The 20,533-nt window shown below is 41.4% G+C and overlaps 1 protein-coding gene across 1 annotated transcript in view; it reads left to right on the forward strand.

Moving 5' to 3' along the window:
* The window catches only part of KCNH1 (potassium voltage-gated channel subfamily H member 1), a 728,543-nt gene that overhangs the window by 295,141 nt on the left and 412,869 nt on the right, over positions 1 to 20,533 (forward strand). Inside the window, exon 7 of the mRNA XM_068131096.2 lies at positions 2,567 to 2,993. Coding sequence (XP_067987197.1) covers positions 2,567 to 2,993 — 427 coding nt within the window. The remainder of the gene's footprint in view (positions 1 to 2,566; positions 2,994 to 20,533) is intronic.

Raw genomic sequence — 20,533 nt, forward strand, 5'->3', positions numbered from 1 at the left:
ATATATATATGTATATGTATATATATGTGTGTATATATAAATATATAAATAAATAAATATAAATAAATAAATAAATATATATATATATATATATATATATATATATATATATATATATATATATATATATATATATATACTCGTATATATATATATGTCTTCTCTACATATAAAGGAGGAGTGTCTGTGTGTGTGTGTGTCTGTCTGGATGTCCGCTTATAACTCAAGAACTACACATCGGAGAAAAGTTTTAGACACAGATTCGGAATCAGCATAAAATCTCGGTGGTTTTAGGCTACGTTTTATTTTAATATCAATGGTTTAAAAAAACCACGACAGCTGCAATTCTATGGTGTAGTTTGTGGCGGCATAGGACGTTCGGGGTGTATTGCAATGGTTTGTCGGGTTTGGCTGTGGGTCCAGAATAGCTCCCATTTCCTTTTGTTCTTCCACTTTTATTTTGATTCTTCTGTTACAACGCCTTCCTTAGCTACCTTATATCCCCCCGACGAGGCCTCTACATAATTTCATGCGGCAGAATTTCGTGCATTTTGAGTGAAAGAAGTGAGACGAAGTTGTAGGAGGAAGAAGAGGCGCGATCACTGTGGAGGCCTTGATCGTGAGTGGAAATGGCGGGAATTGCATTTGTATCGCAAAGTAAAGGATCTGCATTCATGTCTGAACTTGCATTGGTGGATTGTTATACATCTGCACTATTTTTTTCATAAAAAAACTTTATGTTGAACTTGAAGGCTTCAAGCACGGACTATATATATAGCCCTCGTTGAGGTAAAAATAAAAGTAAAAAGCCTGCTATCGCTTGCCAAGCTAGCCGTTCCTCCCCGCCCTCCCCCCTCTCCCCCCTCCTCCCCCCCCTCCCCTCCCCCTCCCCCTCCCCCCTCACCTCCTCCCCTCCCCCCTCCTCCTCCCCCTCCCCCCTCCTCCTCCCCCGCCCCCCTCCTCCCCCTCCCCCCTCCTCCTCCCCCTCCCCCTCCCCCCTCCTCCTCCCCCTCCCCCCTCCTCCTCCCCCTCCCTCCTCTTCTCCCCTCTCCTCCTCCCCCTCCCTCCTCTTCTCCCCCTCCCTCCTCTTCTCTCCTCCCTCCTCTTCTCCCCTCTCCTCCTCCCCCTCCCTCCTCTTCTCCCCTCTCCTCCTCCCCCTCCCTCCTCTTCTCCCCTCCCCACCCTCTCCTCCCCTCCCCCCCCGTTCCCCTCCCCTCCCCTCCCGTTCCCCTCCCGTTCCCCTCCCCTCCCCTCCCCCCCCCCCGTTCCCCTCCCCTCCCCTCCCGTTCCCCTCCCGGTCCCCTCCCCTCCCCTCCCATTCCCCTCCCCTCCCCTCCCGTTCCCCTCCCCTCCCCTTCCTCCTCCCCTCCCTTCCCCCGCCCGGCAATGCCGGGTACTTCCCATGGCCAGCTGTACGTGGGCTGCTCGAGGGTTGGAAAACCAAGCAATCTTTATGTCTTGGCACCAAGTAAGAAAACCAGAAATGTTGTATACCAAGAGGTTTTCAGAAATTGAAAATTGACAAAACGTCATGTAGGAAATGTACTGTGATATTGCTCTAAAATATACATGTATATTTGTATTATTCTTATTCAACCCGGGCGAAGCCGGGTACCTCAGCTAGTATATATACTGTATATAGATATACAGTGCATTCAGAAAGTATTCAGACCCCTTTCACTTTTTCCCATTTTGTTATGTTGCAGCCTTATGCTGAAATCGTTTAAATTCATTTTTTTCCCTCATCAATCTACTCTCAATACCCCATAAATACATATATATATATATGTGTGTGTGTGTATATGTACTGTTCAAACTGTATTGATCAAATGCTCAGTGAAGAATGCATGAATTTATTTGAGCTATGTTTGTAAGCTTTAATAAGTTATCTTTTGGGAAGTTCATATCCCTCCAAACGGTTTATGAACCACTCATAAAATTGGAGTCAGGTGACACCTTCAGATATCGAGCTGCAAGATCTTGAATCTGAATACCTGTTTGATTTGAGACCTATATCAGAAATAGCGCTAATTGGTCATATAATATATAGATGACCACTACATATCCTATTTTCTTTTCTTAAAATATTTAACTGAATAAATTTAACTTGATAATTTAACAAAATATGAATTTTATTCAACTTTATAAATTATTATTGTACTTGTGTGATGTTTGGTTTAGTTCTTGTTGTCCTCATTAAGAACATGTTTTTTGATTGTATTGAGCTTTCCTTTGCTGTTTTCTTCTCTTATGCTCGTTAATTAAGGGTTATTGATTAACAACCATTTATTCTATTTCTTGTATGTGTCGCTGTAAATCAAACCGTGTATCAAATATTGGTATTTATCAGTCATCATGGTTTTTTTTGATATATTTCGAAAAATGGACAACACAGTCCTTTGGGTCTTCATTTGTTCTCTCAACATTCTTGATAAAGTTACACGGGGTTGTTTGCTGAGGAAATATTGAAAACGATATGTGCAGTGTAACTTGTGTTATTTATTTATTTATTTGGTGTGTGTGTGTGCGCGTGTGCGTGTCGTGTGTGTGTGTTTTCTGTGGCCAGGGAATTACAGGCCTCTTTAGCTCCCTTAAGGTAGTACGACTTCTTCGACTGGGCCGTGTTGCGCGGAAGCTCGACCACTACCTGGAATATGGTGCCACCGTTCTGGTGTTGTTGGTTTGCGTCTTTGGCCTGGCCGCGCACTGGCTCGCCTGCATATGGTACTCCATCGGTGACTGCGAAGCGTTGGGTGAGGCGGGCGACAGCCGGCCACACGCCTGGCTGCATCAGCTGGGCAACAGTCTTGGCACGCCGTATCGCTACAACGCCAGCGGGGACGGTCGCTGGGAGGATGGACCCGGGAAGGGCTCCATCTACATCTCTGCCTTGTACTTCACCATGACGAGCCTGACGAGTGTTGGTTTTGGAAACATTGCTCCGAACACGGATGGCGAGAAGATATTCACCATTGCGATGATGATGATTGGCTGTGAGTACCGCCCTGGTGCCGTATTGATTGTGTTCATTCATTGTTGGAAATTAATTTTACTAATGCGTATCCAATTGCTCTTTCAGGCATTCAATGATTGGCACGTTTGAAAGATATAACGATGTACTGCAATTAACCTATTGTGTACTCTGCTGAATGAATGATGATTGTTTCCTCAGATTATTGCAATATATTGTTTAATTTGATCTCAGTGGAGAGAGTTTAGCGTACAAAGACGAGTCGGTAAGTATAATAAACACTTTTTATTTCCTTTTTAACAGTCAATAACATTCATTGAACCACCTTTGGAGGCCATTTTTCCCCAGCAGGGTGGGGGTTGGCATTTTTTGGGCACCGTGGTCCCCTTTTTTGAAGCAATGTTTTACAGCCGGATCCCCTTCCTGCCACCAAATCTGTTAGTCGCCTCTTGCGACACACAGGGAATTACCAGTGAGCTGGTACTCAATTTGCCGACCTCAGAAGGATGACAGGCTGAGTCGACCCCTCCTGGTGTTAATTCAGCGATCGACCGGGATTCGAACCCAGGATCCTAGGATCCCAAGCCGCACCCTAACCGCTAAGCCAACACCAGGTTCATCTTGTTGCAAAAAGTGCCTTTGCTAATAATGACTCACCCTCGTGAAAATTCGAAACAAATGCTTGATAAAGGACCGAGGCACATCAACTCGACACAATCTTGACTTGTACAAATAATTGAGTTGTCAAGGGTAGAGAGGGAAGATGACAGAATGATACAATTTCTCCGTCGGTGTGGCCTCTCGAGGCAGGGATTGAGACGGGAGCCCCGAAAAGGCCTATTTCCCATGTTTCGAACCATTTGTACCATTTTGTTGTAAAACATTTCCTTTGTAAACGGCAAAGAGGTATTTTTTATACCTGACATTTTAAAAACACTTGTTGATCATACTGTCACAAATAGAGAAACTGGGAGCCTGCAAAATGGAGACATGGGGCTTTCAAAATGTATTGTTTTGTTTCTTTGTCTCCAATTGAACCACCTATTTAGAGGCCATCTTTGTCTCCTATTTATTGAACCACCTATTTAGAGGCCATCTTTGTCTCCTATTTATTGAACCACCTATTTAGAGGCCATCTTTGTCTCCTATTTATTGAACCACCTATTTAGAGGCCATCTTTGTCTCCTATTTATTGAACCACCTATTTAGAGGCCATCTTTGTCTCCTATTTATTGAACCACCTATTTAGAGGCCATCTTTGTCTCCTATTTAGAGTCCATTTTCCCCCGCAGAGCAGGGGTTGGCCTTTTTTGGGCACCATGGTCCCCTTTTTTTGAAGCAATGTTTTATGGCCGGATGCCCTTCCTGCCACCAACCCTGTTAGTCACCTCTTGCGACACACAGGGAATTACCAGTGAACTGGTACTCAATTAGCCGACCTCGGAAGGATGACAGGCCGAGTCAACCCCCCCTGGCGTTAATTCAGCGATCGACCGGGATTCGAACCCAGGATCCTAGGATCCCAAGCCAGCACCCGAACTGCTAAGCCAACACCAGGCTCTTTGTCTCCTGTTTAATTGCTATTCATAAAATGTCCCATTTTCACTGATTTGAAACACTTGGTTGTCTCAACGTGCTGACAGATTGTTTTAATCAGGTTTGAGGATCTGGATTTGTGTGATGTTTTTTTTTTTCTTCTGACAATTGCTTTGAAGGAGAGTATTGTGTCGCATGGTCAGTGCAATGCACCTTTGCACATTGGAAATGGCAATGGATAGTATTTGATTGTACGAGTCAGAGAAAGGCTTAGCGTGAGGTCATCTCAGAGCTGTGGCAAGTCCAAAGAGAAGGCAACGAACAGAGATCGGGATTGATCAGAAATTTGACGATTGTGCAGAGAATGAGAAGAGAGAATCTCAAAGGGCAAAGCCCATCGACGTCCACTTTGTACTCAAAGTAAACTTGATAAAAACGACAGATAAAACCAGAACGGCACTAGAACGGCACTTGGCAATCGGTGGAGCGCAAAACTCTACTCGGCTGAACAGTTTACGTTTTGGATCCCACTGATACATCAGATCTGGATCCGAACCTCAACCAAAATCTAATCGGCTTGATCTCGTCACCTAACTAACTCATCCACTAAGTTTTGTCTGAATCCGTCTACAGATTTGAAATATATATATATCTTGATGATATCGTTTTTGGCACAATCTCTCAACAGTGAAGAATCGCGTAGAAAATTCTAGTATCCTGCGTGGATTCGGATCTTCACCAAAATCGAATCATTTTGGACTTGTCACACACCCAACCTCACCACCAAGTTTTGTCCAAATCTGTGCATAACATTTTGAGATGTCTTTTTTCTCTAAAAGGTCGAGGCTCGTGGAAGAGCTAGAACACTGAATGGATCAGGATGCAACAGAACCAAAGGAACAGTAGAAAAAGGGGTGTGTGGGCATCAACAACAGGGTTGAAGGACAAAATAGAGAGAGGCTTGGACAAATGAGGGGTATGGGCGGACATATAGGATGGACAAGATAGATACAGAAGCAAACTCTGAGAAAGGAAAGACTTGAAATTAGGAAAAAGGTGGGCTTGGTAGGAGGTGGGGTGAGGGAATGAGGTGTACAATATTTACAAGGTCATGGTTTTGGATGTGGGCTGTGGGGTGATTCGAGATGGTGATGAACACCTGTATTGAAGACCTGGAGGGAAGAATGACATTGAAGAGAATGTGGAAATTTGTTCCACAGGTGGGATAAAAGAGGAACGAATGAGTGGAGGTGAGCAGTGTTCCTGGATTTATGTCGTTTCAATTTAATTTAGGTCGAAGGGGGTTGGTGGTGGACCGTGTGAGCCCTGCATCAACCTAAGGGTGGGGGGGGGGGGGCAGGGGGGGGGCCTGCTGACCATACTTGAGACCACATTGGGAGTAGACTGGATGAATTTACGAATTGTTTTCTGCCTGAAGAGATGTACTCATCATTATCAAGTCTTTACAATCATATGTTGTGGAGTTCGGTGAGATTTTTCAAAGCGTTCGTCCCTTGTGAAGAAGCCCTCTATTATATTGACTTTAATTGCTGCCATTCCAAATCTCTTTTGCATGGTTGATGTTGTAATAAAATACATTTTATGTGGAATCATATCATTGCCCTTTGGAGACTTCCTGCGTGGTAAATTGATAAAAATTTCATAGCAAAGTCTCTTTCTGTTTTGACGTTGTTTCTCGTTCTGCTTCTTCTTTCACCAAAGTTTTGTCCTTTCTTCCTTTTCAACGTTGTACTATTCCCCTACTCCTTCAAAAAATATGAAAAGAATCATAAAAACTAAATTTTTCACTCAAAAAACACGATATCATTCTAACTAAATTTCCTTCACCCTGTTCTTCCTGTACTTTCTGTACTTCATGTACTTCATTCTTTATCTCTCCCTTTTCTCAATATCTTCAGACAGAATCTTCGTTGAAGGAAACGCTTCTTCCTTTTTTATTTAAAAGCTTTTTAGAACATTTTTAAATGTTTCATTTTCCTTGTATATCCATCACGAGTATCTCACGTGTTCTTCTTCTTCTTCTTCTTCTTCGTCACAAGGAATATTTTACAAACCTGTTTCTCACCGATGCGCTTGGTCCGTCAGCCCCCCTCCCTACCATGTCTACAGAATCACCTTTCTGCGTTGCTTCAACAAAACTTCCTTCCTCCTATCCCATGATATTTGTCTCTGCACGTCCAATTTGAGAATCTTAAGAAGACCAGTTTGCAGAGGTTGTCTGTTCACGTCAATCAAATCCCCTTCACGTCTTTTTACAATGACAAACTACTCGATGTAAGTACCCTCCCCCACTATCTTAAAGCCTGCATCCGTCCAACCTCATCCCTTCAATGTGCCCCATTTTTCAGCACCCCTCCACATCATGTCCCCTCTTTCTGCTCACCCCTCACCCCACCTTCTCAAACTTTCCCCCTCACCTCACTCCCTCAAAGCTGCTCCCTCATCCCACCCCTCTCAACTTCACCCCTCGTCCTGCAGCCTCCAATCTCACCTCCCACCCCTCCCTCGCCATCCCACACCCTCCCAACCTCGCCCAGTCCCACACTCTACTGGCCTCCAACCCCATCCCCGTCCCGCACCCTCCCAACGCCTCCTTCGCTGCCCCTAACTGTGTTCCTCAATCATCCGAGGCCTCCACTCCAAGGTTACCACTCCCGCCGCAACCACTACCACCATACGCAAACATAAAGCGTGACCAGATTTCTTTCAGTCTCGTCTTCCACTATCTGTTTTCTATTTGGGAGTGTGTGGGCCTTAAGGTATCACGTAAGCCGATGTGATTATTCGAGAGCCCTGGGGTTGTATTATGGAACAAATTTTTCCCTCATTGTTTTTGTTCTCCCGACCCTTCTTGTTCTCCCTAAAAAAAAAAACATGTTTTACATCATTGAAGTGTTGGTTTGGAGCTCTGTCTGGAATTGGGAATGGTAGACTGCAGTGCAAGTAAAGCCGCGACTCTGGGAAATTGGCACGAAAACCCCTCGTTAGGAGGGTACAAACGTGGTGGTTGGTCGAGGGTCTCTTGGCCCCTAATCATTTCGAACCAATGAATGCATCGCAGGCTTTTTTGGAGTTACTGTTATGTCTGAAACCGAAGTAAAGTTATTTTGGGCTTTCTTGGCATACAATATACAGTCCCAAGGTCTACCTGTTGTTAGATTGGTGAAATATCAGATGTCCAGGTGTGATATTTGACCCTGTGTCCACCTTGGTCACCATTCCAACATACTACTACTCGTACTTCCTCTTATATGGCTCCAATTATTCCCACCGTCCTGTTGAGTCAGCTGGGGAAAGTTATTGGTCCAAGTCTTTGGTTAGCCAGGCCTAACATATGACTGAAGGTGATTTGTGTTGGAATTTGTAATTTGTGTCGGCTGTAAGCATACAGTGCATTCAGAAAGTATTCACACATTTTCTTGATGCCCTTGATTTTTTTCACATTTTGTTGTGTTACAGCCTGAATTTTAAATGGATTAAATTAAGATTCTTTTTGTCACTGATCTACACATAATTCCCCATAATGTGAAAGTGGAATTTTTAATTTTTTTATATTTACAAGATAATTAAAAATGAAATACAGAAATATCTAATTTACATAAGTATTCAACCCTCTGAGTCAATACTTTGTGGAAGCATTTTTGGGAGTGAATACAGCTTTTTGGGTATGTCTGTATCAGCTTTGCACATCTGGATTTGGGGAGTTTCTCCCATTCTTCCTTGCAGATTTGTTCAAACTCTGTCAAGTTGGATAGGCTGCACTGGTGAACAGCAATCTTCAATTCAAGTTTTTCCACATATTCTCAATGGGATTTAAGTCTGGGCTTTGGCTGGGCCACTTAAGGACTTTCACGTTCTTGTTCTGAAGCTTGAGGTCATTGTCCTGTTGGAACGTTAATCTTTGGCGCAGTCTAAGGCAAGTGTATTGGGCTCCATTCTTCGTTCCCTCTATCCTTAGAAGTCTACCAGTCCCTGCCGCTGAAAAGCATCCCCATAGCATGATGCTGCCACCAGTATGCTTCTCGGTAGGGATGGTATTAGATGGGTGTTGAGCTGTGTTCGGTTCCCGCCAGACGTGGTGCTTTGCGTTCAGGCCAAATAATTCAATTTTCGTCTCGTCAGACCACAGAATATTTTGCCTCATGTTCTCAGTCTTTCACGTGTCTTTTTGCAAACTCTAAACAGGCGTGCTGTCATGTGCCTTTTTCTCAGGAATGCCTTCCGTCTGGCCACTCTCCCCTAAAGCCTAGATTTGTGAAGTGCTCCAGAGATTGTTGTCCTGCCCACAGGTTCTCTCATCTCAGCCAAGGAACTATGTAGTTCTGTCAGTGTTCATTGGGTTATTGGTCACTGACCAAGGTCCTTCTTTCCCGGTTGCCCAGTTTGGTTGGACGGCCAGCTCTAAGACGAGTCTGGGTCGTTTCATATTCTGTCTTTTTTCTAATGATGGAGCTCACTGTGCTCTTGGGAACCTTCAACCCTCTAGAAATTGTTTTATACCCTTCCCCAGATCTATACCTCTTCACAATTTTATGTCGGAGTTATACGGACAGTTCCTTGGACTTCATGGTAGAGTTTCTGCTCTGACATGCACTGTCAACTGTGGGACCTTATATAAAAAGGTGTGTTTCTTTCTAAATCATGTCCAATCAATTGAATTGGTCACAGGTGGACTCCAATCAAGTTGTAGAGACATCTCAAGGATGATCAAAGGAAATTGGATGCACCTGAACGCAATTTGAAGTGTCATAGCAAAGGGGTTGAATACCAATTGACTCAAGACATTTTAGCATTTCATTTTTAATCTGTAAAAATTGCTTTAAAAAAAAAAATCCACTTTGACATGTATGGGGTATTTTGTGTAGATCAGTGACAAAAAAAATCAATTCAAACCATTTTAAATAAAGGCTGAAACACAACAACATGTAGAAAGGTCAAGGGGTGTGAATACTTTCTGAAGGCAGTGTATATTTACTGACTCTTCCTGAAAACACGTGGGAGCTCTAAAATCGACCAACTAATGCCAGCAGATGGGATACACAGTTTAAAGTCTATCCAAGGGACAACATATATACATTGTGATGCAACTCGCTGCCTGTGGAGTATCAATCAGACAGATTATAGTCAGGTAGGTTATCAAACCCAGGCTAGACAGTTCAAAGGTAAGTTTGCTACCTCCGTACCATCCTGTTCGACCATTTATTGCCATTTATTAACAAAAATGCTGAGGATTCGTTTGTGTCATTATACCACTGCCACTTTCTGCAGATTCTACTGCATTACACTTTAGTTGCGTTGGTGTAAAAACAACAACCCGTCTTTAGCCTTTGCAACCACAGGATAACTGAGCACACCAATTAGCCCAGAATGATTATGGTTGTAACGGAATAAGGCCGAGAGTTATGATGCGATGACATATCTCCTTGTGTAATATTTTTATTTTTAGGATTTTGAAGCAATTCAGCGATGAAGAAGCAGCTAAAATTGATGATGTTTAAAAGGCACTTGATGCTTAAAAAATATTTCTTGTATTTAAACTGGAAATAATAAGTGTCCGACAGGCAGTACAATTGCATTTAAGCAGTCTCATCCACGTTCGATTCCCGACATGACTATAAACTGTCATGTTGGTGCTTCGCAGGCATTGCATCACAAAGTGTGTGCCGTCCCTCTGATATACTTTAAGCCGAGTGGTCTTGTCTCCTACCATTAGTTGGACGTCAAAGATCCCACGGTATCTTTCTCCAAGGGTAAACGAATGATCACCGGGACCTTCGATACATTTAAAATTCCTGCTGCAGTCAGTCCAACATCAGGCCTAACAGCCGGTTCTTGAAAGCCTTGGGTCAAATACCTTCTCCAGCTGACACCACAAAAAGGTGGGAATACTTTGGGCCGTTAAATAAGTGGCAGCAAAAATGTAAAATAATATTTTCATAAAGGGAATTAAATGAACCCTCATCGCTCATTTATAGTGTGGCATTTTATTGTAAGAGGAGAAATCACTGTTTTGATTAACACAATGTTATTGTTCCACTGTCAGGTCATGAGTGGTTCAGTGGTTAAGTGGGGAAAAGTTAATATCTCCACTTGTCTGTTATATAATTGGGGTTTTAGCTTATCCCCCTGTAGTGGACTGTTGTCAGTGTTATATAATTGGGGTTTAAGCTTATCCCCCTGGAGTGGACTGTTGTCGGTGTTATATAATTTGGGTTTAAGCTTATCCCCCTGGAGTGGACTGTTGTCGGTGTTATATAATTGGGGTTTAAGCTTATCCCCCTGTAGTGGACTGTTGTCGGTGTTATATAATTTGGGTTTAAGCTTATCCCCCTGTAGTGGACTGTTGTTAGTGTTATATAATTTGGGGTTTAGCTTATCCCCCTGTAGTGGACTGTTGTTAGTGTTATATAATTGGGGTTTTAGCTTATCCCCCTGTAGTGGACTGTTGTTAGTGTTGTATAATTGGGGTTTTAGCTTATCCCCCTGGAGTGGACTGTTGTCGGTGTTATATAATTTGGGTTTAAGCTTATCCCCCTGTAGTGGACTGTTGTTAGTGTTATATAATTTGGGGTTAAGCTTATCCCCCTGTAGTGGACTGTTGTTAGTGTTATATAATTGGGGTTTTAGCTTATCCCCCTGTAGTGGACTGTTGTTAGTGTTGTATAATTGGGGTTTAAGCTTATCCCCCTGGAGTGGACTGTTGTCGGTGTTATATAATTGGGGTTTAAGCTTATCCCCCTGTAGTGGACTGTTGTCGGTGTTATATAATTTGGGTTTAAGCTTATCCCCCTGTAGTGGACTGTTGTTAGTGTTATATAATTTGGGGTTAAGCTTATCCCCCTGTAGTGGACTGTTGTTAGTGTTATATAATTGGGGTTTTAGCTTATCCCCCTGTAGTGGACTGTTGTTAGTGTTGTATAATTGGGGTTTAAGCTTATCCCCCTGTAGTGGACTGTTGTCGGTGTTATATAATTTGGGTTTAAGCTTATCCCCCTGGAGTGGACTGTTGTCGGTGTTATATAATTGGGGTTTAAGCTTATCCCCCTGTAGTGGACTGTTGTCGGTGTTATATAATTTGGGTTTAAGCTTATCCCCCTGTAGTGGACTGTTGTTAGTGTTATATAATTTGGGGTTTAGCTTATCCCCCTGTAGTGGACTGTTGTTAGTGTTATATAATTGGGGTTTTTAGCTTATCCCCCTGTAGTGGACTGTTGTTAGTGTTATATAATTTGGGTTTAGCTTATCCCCCTGTAGTGGACTGTTGTTAGTGTTATATAATTGGGGTTTAGCTTATCCCCCTGTAGTGGACTGTTGTTAGTGTTATATAATTGGGGTTTTTAGCTTATCCCCCTGTAGTGGACTGTTGTTAGTGTTATATAATTTGTGTTTTAGCTTATCCCCCTGTAGTGGACTGTTGTTAGTGTTATATAATTTGTGTTTTAGCTTATCCCCCTGTAGTGGACTGTTGTCAGTGTTATATAATTTGGGTTTTAGCTTATCCCCCTGTAGTGGACTGTTGTCAGTGTTATATAATTGGGGTTTTAGCTTATCCCCCTGTAGTGGACTGTTGTCAGTGTTATATAATTTGGGTTTTAGCTTATCCCCCTGTAGTGGACTGTTGTCAGTGTTATATAATTGGGGTTTTAGCTTATCCCCCTGTAGTGGACTGTTGTCAGTGTTATATAATTGGGGTTTTAGCTTATCCCCCTGTAGTGGACTGTTGTCAGTGTTATATAATTGGCGTTTTAGCTTATCCCCCTGAAGTGGACTGTTGTTAGTGTTATATAATTTGTGTTTTAGCTTATCCCCCTGTAGTGGACTGTTGTTAGTGTTATATAATTTGGGGTTTTAGCTTATCCCCCTGTAGTGGACTGTTGTCAGTGTTATATAATTGGGGTTTTAGCTTATCCCCCTGTAGTGGACTGTTGTTAGTGTTGTATAATTGGGGCTTTAGCTTATCCCCCTGTAGTGGACTGTTGTTAGTGTTGTATAATTGGGGCTTTAGCTTATCCCCCTGTAGTGGACTGTTGTTAGTGTTATATAATTTGGGTTTTAGCTTATCCCCCTGTCGTAGACTGTTGTCAGTGTTATATAATTGGGGTTTTAGCTTATCCCCCTGTAGTGGACTGTTGTTAGTGTTGTATAATTAGGGTTTTAGCTTATCCCCCTGTAGTGGACTGTTGTCAGTGTTATATAATTTGGGTTTTAGCTTATCCCCCTGTAGTGGACTGTTGTTAGTGTTGTATAATTAGGGTTTTAGCTTATCCCCCTGTAGTGGACTGTTGTCAGTGTTATATAATTGGGGTTTTAGCTTATCCCCCTGTAGTGGACTGTTGTTAGTGTTATATAATTGGGGTTTTAGCTTATCCCCCTGTAGTGGACTGTTGTTAGTGTTATATAATTTGTGTTTTAGCTTATCCCCCTGTCGTGGACTGTTGTTAGTGTTATATAATTTGGGTTTTAGCTTATCCCCCTGTAGTAGACTGTTGTCAGTGTTATATAATTTGGGTTTTAGCTTTTCCCCCTGTAGTGGACTGTTGTTAGTGTTATATAATTTGGGTTTTAGCTTATCCCCCTGTAGTGGACTGTTGTTAGTGTTATATAATTGGGGTTTTAGCTTATCCCCTGTCGTGGACTGTTGTCAGTGTTATATAATTTGGGTTTTAGCTTCTCCCCCTGTAGTGGACTGTTGTCAGTGTTATATAATTGGGGTTTTAGCTTATCCCCCTGTAGTGGACTGTTGTTAGTGTTATATAATTGGGGTTTTAGCTTATCCCCCTGTAGTGGACTGTTGTTAGTGTTATATAATTGGGGTTTAAGCTTATCCCCCTGTAGTGGACTGTTGTCGGTGTTATATAATTTGGGTTTAAGCTTATCCCCCTGGAGTGGACTGTTGTCGGTGTTATATAATTGGGGTTTAAGCTTATCCCCCTGTAGTGGACTGTTGTCGGTGTTATATAATTTGGGTTTAAGCTTATCCCCCTGTAGTGGACTGTTGTTAGTGTTATATAATTTGGGGTTTAGCTTATCCCCCTGTAGTGGACTGTTGTTAGTGTTATATAATTGGGGTTTTTAGCTTATCCCCCTGTAGTGGACTGTTGTTAGTGTTATATAATTTGGGTTTAGCTTATCCCCCTGTAGTGGACTGTTGTTAGTGTTATATAATTGGGGTTTAGCTTATCCCCTTGTAGTGGACTGTTGTTAGTGTTATATAATTGGGGTTTTTAGCTTATCCCCCTGTAGTGGACTGTTGTTAGTGTTATATAATTTGTGTTTTAGCTTATCCCCCTGTAGTGGACTGTTGTTAGTGTTATATAATTTGTGTTTTAGCTTATCCCCCTGTAGTGGACTGTTGTCAGTGTTATATAATTTGGGTTTTAGCTTATCCCCCTGTAGTGGACTGTTGTCAGTGTTATATAATTGGGGTTTTAGCTTATCCCCCTGTAGTGGACTGTTGTCAGTGTTATATAATTGGGGTTTTAGCTTATCCCCCTGTAGTGGACTGTTGTCAGTGTTATATAATTGGCGTTTTAGCTTATCCCCCTGTAGTGGACTGTTGTCAGTGTTATATAATTGGGGTTTTAGCTTATCCCCCTGTAGTGGACTGTTGTCAGTGTTATATAATTGGGGTTTTAGCTTATCCCCCTGTAGTGGACTGTTGTCAGTGTTATATAATTGGCGTTTTAGCTTATCCCCCTGAAGTGGACTGTTGTTAGTGTTATATAATTTGTGTTTTAGCTTATCCCCCTGTAGTGGACTGTTGTTAGTGTTATATAATTTGGGGTTTTCGCTTATCCCCCTGTAGTGGACTGTTGTCAGTGTTATATAATTGGGGTTTTAGCTTATCCCCCTGTAGTGGACTGTTGTCAGTGTTATATAATTGACGTTTTAGCTTATCCCCCTGAAGTGGACTGTTGTTAGTGTTATATAATTTGTGTTTTAGCTTATCCCCCTGTAGTGGACTGTTGTTAGTGTTATATAATTTGGGGTTTTAGCTTATCCCCCTGTAGTGGACTGTTGTCAGTGTTATATAATTGGGGTTTTAGCTTATCCCCCTGTAGTGGACTGTTGTTAGTGTTATATAATTTGGGTTTTAGCTTATCCCCCTGTAGTGGACTGTTGTTAGTGTTATATAATTTGGGTTTTAGCTTATCCCCCTGTAGTGGACTGTTGTTGGTGTTATATAATTTGGGTTTTTAGCTTATCCCCCTGTAGTGGACTGTTGTTAGTGTTATATAATTGGGGTTTAGCTTATCCCCTTGTAGTGGACTGTTGTTAGTGTTATATAATTGGGGTTTTTAGCTTATCCCCCTGTAGTGGACTGTTGTTAGTGTTATATAATTTGTGTTTTAGCTTATCCCCCTGTAGTGGACTGTTGTTAGTGTTATATAATTTGTGTTTTAGCTTATCCCCCTGTAGTGGACTGTTGTCAGTGTTATATAATTTGGGTTTTAGCTTATCCCCCTGTAGTGGACTGTTGTCAGTGTTATATAATTGGGGTTTTAGCTTATCCCCCTGTAGTGGACTGTTGTCAGTGTTATATAATTGGGGTTTTAGCTTATCCCCCTGTAGTGGACTGTTGTCAGTGTTATATAATTGGCGTTTTAGCTTATCCCCCTGTAGTGGACTGTTGTCAGTGTTATATAATTGGGGTTTTAGCTTATCCCCCTGTAGTGGACTGTTGTCAGTGTTATATAATTGGGGTTTTAGCTTATCCCCCTGTAGTGGACTGTTGTCAGTGTTATATAATTGGCGTTTTAGCTTATCCCCTTGAAGTGGACTGTTGTTAGTGTTATATAATTTGTGTTTTAGCTTATCCCCCTGTAGTGGACTGTTGTTAGTGTTATATAATTTGGGGTTTTAGCTTATCCCCCTGTAGTGGACTGTTGTCAGTGTTATATAATTGGGGTTTTAGCTTATCCCCCTGTAGTGGACTGTTGTCAGTGTTATATAATTGACGTTTTAGCTTATCCCCCTGAAGTGGACTGTTGTTAGTGTTATATAATTTGTGTTTTAGCTTATCCCCCTGTAGTGGACTGTTGTTAGTGTTATATAATTTGGGGTTTTAGCTTATCCCCCTGTAGTGGACTGTTGTTAGTGTTATATAATTGGGGTTTTAGCTTATCCCCCTGTAGTGGACTGTTGTTAGTGTTATATAATTGGGGTTTTAGCTTATCCCCCTGTAGTGGACTGTTGTTAGTGTTATATAATTTGGGTTTTAGCTTCTCCCCCTGTAGTGGACTGTTGTTAGTGTTATATAATTGGGGTTTTAGCTTATCCCCCTGTAGTGGACTGTTGTCAGTGTTATATAATTTGGGTTTTAGCTTATCCCCCTGTAGTGGACTGTTGTCAGTGTTATATAATTGGGGTTTTAGCTTATCCCCCTGTAGTGGACTGTTGTCAGTGTTATATAATTGGGGTTTTAGCTTATCCCCCTGTAGTGGACTGGTGTTAGTGTTATATAATTTGTGTTTTAGCTTATCCCCCTGTAGTGGACTGTTGTTAGTGTTATATAATTTGGGGTTTTAGCTTATCCCCCTGTAGTGGACTGTTGTCAGTGTTATATAATTGGGGTTTTAGCTTATCCCCCTGTAGTGGACTGTTGTCAGTGTTATATAATTGGGGTTTTAGCTTATCCCCTTGTAGTGGACTGTTGTCAGTGTTATATAATTGGGGTTTTAGCTTATCCCCCTGTAGTGGACTGTTGTTAGTGTTATATAATTTGGGGTTTTAGCTTATCCCCCTGTAGTGGACTGTTGTCAGTGTTATATAATTGGGGTTTTAGCTTATCCCCCTGTAGTGGACTGTTGTTAGTGTTATATAATTTGGGGTTTTAGCTTATCCCCCTGTAGTGGACTGTTGTCAGTGTTATATAATTGGGGTTTTAGCTTATCCCCCTGTAGTGGACTGTTGTCAGTGTTATATAATTGGGGTTTTAGCTTATCCCCCTGTAGTGGACTGTTGTCAGTGTTATATAATTGGGGTTTTAGCTTATCCCCCTGTAGTGGACTGTTGTTAGTGTTATATAATTTGGGTTTTAGCTTATCCCCCTGTAGTGGACTGTTGTTAGTGTTGTATAATTGGGGTTTTAGCTTATCCCCCTGTAGTGGACTGTTGTTAGTGTTATATAATTTGGGTTTTAGCTTATCCCCCTGTAGTGGACTGTTGTTAGTGTTATATAATTTGGGTTTTAGCTTATCCCCCTGTAGTAGACTGTTGTCAGTGTTATATAATTTGGGTTTTAGCTTATCCCCCTGTAGTGGACTGTTGTTAGTGTTATATAATTGGGGTTTTAGCTTATCCCCCTGTAGTGGACTGTTGTTAGTGTTGTATAATTGGGGTTTTAGCTTATCCCCCTGTAGTGGACTGTTGTTAGTGTTATATAATTTGGGTTTTAGCTTATCCCCCTGTAGTGGACTGTTGTTAGTGTTATATAATTTGGGTTTTAGCTTATCCCCCTGTAGTAGACTGTTGTCAGTGTTATATAATTTGGGTTTTAGCTTATCCCCCTGTAGTGGACTGTTGTTAGTGTTATATAATTGGGGTTTTAGCTTATCCCCCTGTAGTGGACTGTTGTTAGTGTTATATAATTGGGGTTTTAGCTTATCCCCCTGTAGTGGACTGTTGTTAGTGTTATATAATTGGGGTTTTAGCTTATCCCCCTGTAGTGGACTGGTGTTAGTGTTATATAATTTGTGTTTTAGCTTATCCCCCTGTAGTGGACTGTTGTTAGTGTTATATAATTGGGGTTTTAGCTTATCCCCCTGTAGTGGACTGTTGTTAGTGTTATATAATTTGGGTTTTAGCTTATCCCCCTGTAGTGGAGAGTTGTTAGTGTTATATAATTTGGGTTTAAGCTTATTCCCCTGTCGTAGACTGTTGTCAGTGTTATATAATTGGGGTTTTAGCTTATCCCCCTGTAGTGGACTGTTGTTAGTGTTATATAATTGGGGTTTTAGCTTATCCCCCTGTAGTAGACTGTTGTTAGTGTTATATAATTTGGGTTTTAGCTTATCCCCCTGTAGTGGACTGTTGTTAGTGTTATATAATTTGGGTTTTAGCTTATCCCCCTGTAGTGGACTGTTGTTAGTGTTATATAATTGGGGTTTTAGCTTATCCCCTGTAGTGGACTGTTGTTAGTGTTATATAATTTGGGTTTTAGCTTATCCCCCTGTAGTGGACTGTTGTCAGTGTTATATAATTTGGGTTTTAGCTTCTCCCCCTGTAGTGGACTGTTGTCAGTGTTATATAATTGGGGTTTTAGCTTATCCCCCTGTAGTGGACTGTTGTTAGTGTTATATAATTGGGGTTTTAGCTTATCCCCCTGTAGTGGACTGTTGTTAGTGTTATATAATTGGGGTTTTAGCTTATCCTCCTGTAGTGGACTGTTGTTAGTGTTATATAATTTGGGTTTTAGCTTCTCCCCCTGTAGTGGACTGTTGTTAGTGTTATATAATTGGGGTTTTAGCTTATCCCCCTGTAGTGGACTGTTGTCAGTGTTATATAATTTGGGTTTTAGCTTATCCCCCTGTAGTGGACTGTTGTCAGTGTTATATAATTGGGGTTTTAGCTTATCCCCCTGTAGTGGACTGTTGTCAGTGTTATATAATTGGGGGTTTAGCTTATCCCCCTGTAGTGGACTGTTGTCAGTGTTATATAATTGGGGCTTTAGCTTATCCCCCTGGAGTGGACTGTTGTCAGTGTTATATAATTGGGGTTTTAGCTTATCCCCCTGTAGTGGACTGTTGTTAGTGTTATATAATTTGTGTTTTAGCTTATCCCCCTGTAGTGGACTGTTGTTAGTGTTATATAATTTGTGTTTTAGCTTATCCCCCTGTAGTGGACTGTTGTTAGTGTTATATAATTGGGGTTTTAGCTTATCCCCCTGTAGTGGACTGTTGTCAGTGTTATATAATTTGGGTTTTAGCTTATCCCCCTGTAGTGGACTGTTGTCAGTGTTATATAATTGGGGTTTTAGCTTATCCCCCTGTAGTGGACTGTTGTCAGTGTTATATAATTTGGGTTTTAGCTTATCCCCCTGTAGTGGACTGTTGTCAGTGTTATATAATTGGGGTTTTAGCTTATCCCCCTGTAGTGGACTGTTGTCAGTGTTATATAATTGGGGTTTTAGCTTATCCCCCTGTAGTGGACTGGTGTTAGTGTTATATAATTTGTGTTTTAGCTTATCCCCCTGTAGTGGACTGTTGTTAGTGTTATATAATTTGGGGTTTTAGCTTATCCCCCTGTAGTGGACTGTTGTCAGTGTTATATAATTGGGGTTTTAGCTTATCCCCCTGTAGTGGACTGTTGTCAGTGTTATATAATTGGGGTTTTAGCTTATCCCCTTGTAGTGGACTGTTGTCAGTGTTATATAATTGGGGTTTTAGCTTATCCCCCTGTAGTGGACTGTTGTTAGTGTTATATAATTTGGGGTTTTAGCTTATCCCCCTGTAGTGGACTGTTGTCAGTGTTATATAATTGGGGTTTTAGCTTATCCCCCTGTAGTGGACTGTTGTTAGTGTTATATAATTTGGGGTTTTAGCTTATCCCCCTGTAGTGGACTGTTGTCAGTGTTATATAATTGGGGTTTTAGCTTATCCCCCTGTAGTGGACTGTTGTCAGTGTTATATAATTGGGGTTTTAGCTTATCCCCCTGTAGTGGACTGTTGTCAGTGTTATATAATTGGGGTTTTAGCTTATCCCCCTGTAGTGGACTGTTGTTAGTGTTATATAATTTGGGTTTTAGCTTATCCCCCTGTAGTGGACTGTTGTTAGTGTTGTATAATTGGGGTTTTAGCTTATCCCCCTGTAGTGGACTGTTGTTAGTGTTATATAATTTGGGTTTTAGCTTATCCCCCTGTAGTGGACTGTTGTTAGTGTTATATAATTTGGGTTTTAGCTTATCCCCCTGTAGTAGACTGTTGTCAGTGTTATATAATTTGGGTTTTAGCTTATCCCCCTGTAGTGGACTGTTGTTAGTGTTATATAATTGGGGTTTTAGCTTATCCCCCTGTAGTGGACTGTTGTTAGTGTTATATAATTGGGATTTTAGCTTATCCCCCTGTAGTGGACTGTTGTTAGTGTTATATAATTGGGGTTTTAGCTTATCCCCCTGTAGTGGACTGTTGTTAGTGTTATATAATTGGGGTTTTAGCTTATCCCCCTGTAGTGGACTGGTGTTAGTGTTATATAATTTGTGTTTTAGCTTATCCCCCTGTAGTGGACTGTTGTTAGTGTTATATAATTGGGGTTTTAGCTTATCCCCCTGTAGTGGACTGTTGTTAGTGTTATATAATTTGGGTTTTAGCTTATCCCCCTGTAGTGGAGAGTTGTTAGTGTTATATAATTTGGGTTTAAGCTTATTCCCCTGTCGTAGACTGTTGTCAGTGTTATATAATTGGGGTTTTAGCTTATCCCCCTGTAGTGGACTGTTGTTAGTGTTATATAATTGGGGTTTTAGCTTATCCCCCTGTAGTAGACTGTTGTTAGTGTTATATAATTTGGGTTTTAGCTTATCCCCCTGTAGTGGACTGTTGTTAGTGTTATATAATTTGGGTTTTAGCTTATCCCCCTGTAGTGGACTGTTGTTAGTGTTATATAATTGGGGTTTTAGCTTATCCCCTGTAGTGGACTGTTGTCAGTGTTATATAATTTGGGTTTTAGCTTCTCCCCCTGTAGTGGACTGTTGTCAGTGTTATATAATTGGGGTTTTAGCTTATCCCCCTGTAGTGGACTGTTGTTAGTGTTATATAATTGGGGTTTTAGCTTATCCCCCTGTAGTGGACTGTTGTTAGTGTTATATAATTGGGGTTTTAGCTTATCCTCCTGTAGTGGACTGTTGTTAGTGTTATATAATTTGGGTTTTAGCTTCTCCCCCTGTAGTGGACTGTTGTTAGTGTTATATAATTGGGGTTTTAGCTTATCCCCCTGTAGTGGACTGTTGTCAGTGTTATATAATTTGGGTTTTAGCTTATCCCCCTGTAGTGGACTGTTGTCAGTGTTATA

This window comes from Myxine glutinosa, chromosome 11 (assembly GCF_964187855.1).
Source record: "Myxine glutinosa chromosome 11, kmMyxGlut1.1, whole genome shotgun sequence".
NCBI classification, from domain to species: domain Eukaryota; kingdom Metazoa; phylum Chordata; class Myxini; order Myxiniformes; family Myxinidae; genus Myxine; species Myxine glutinosa.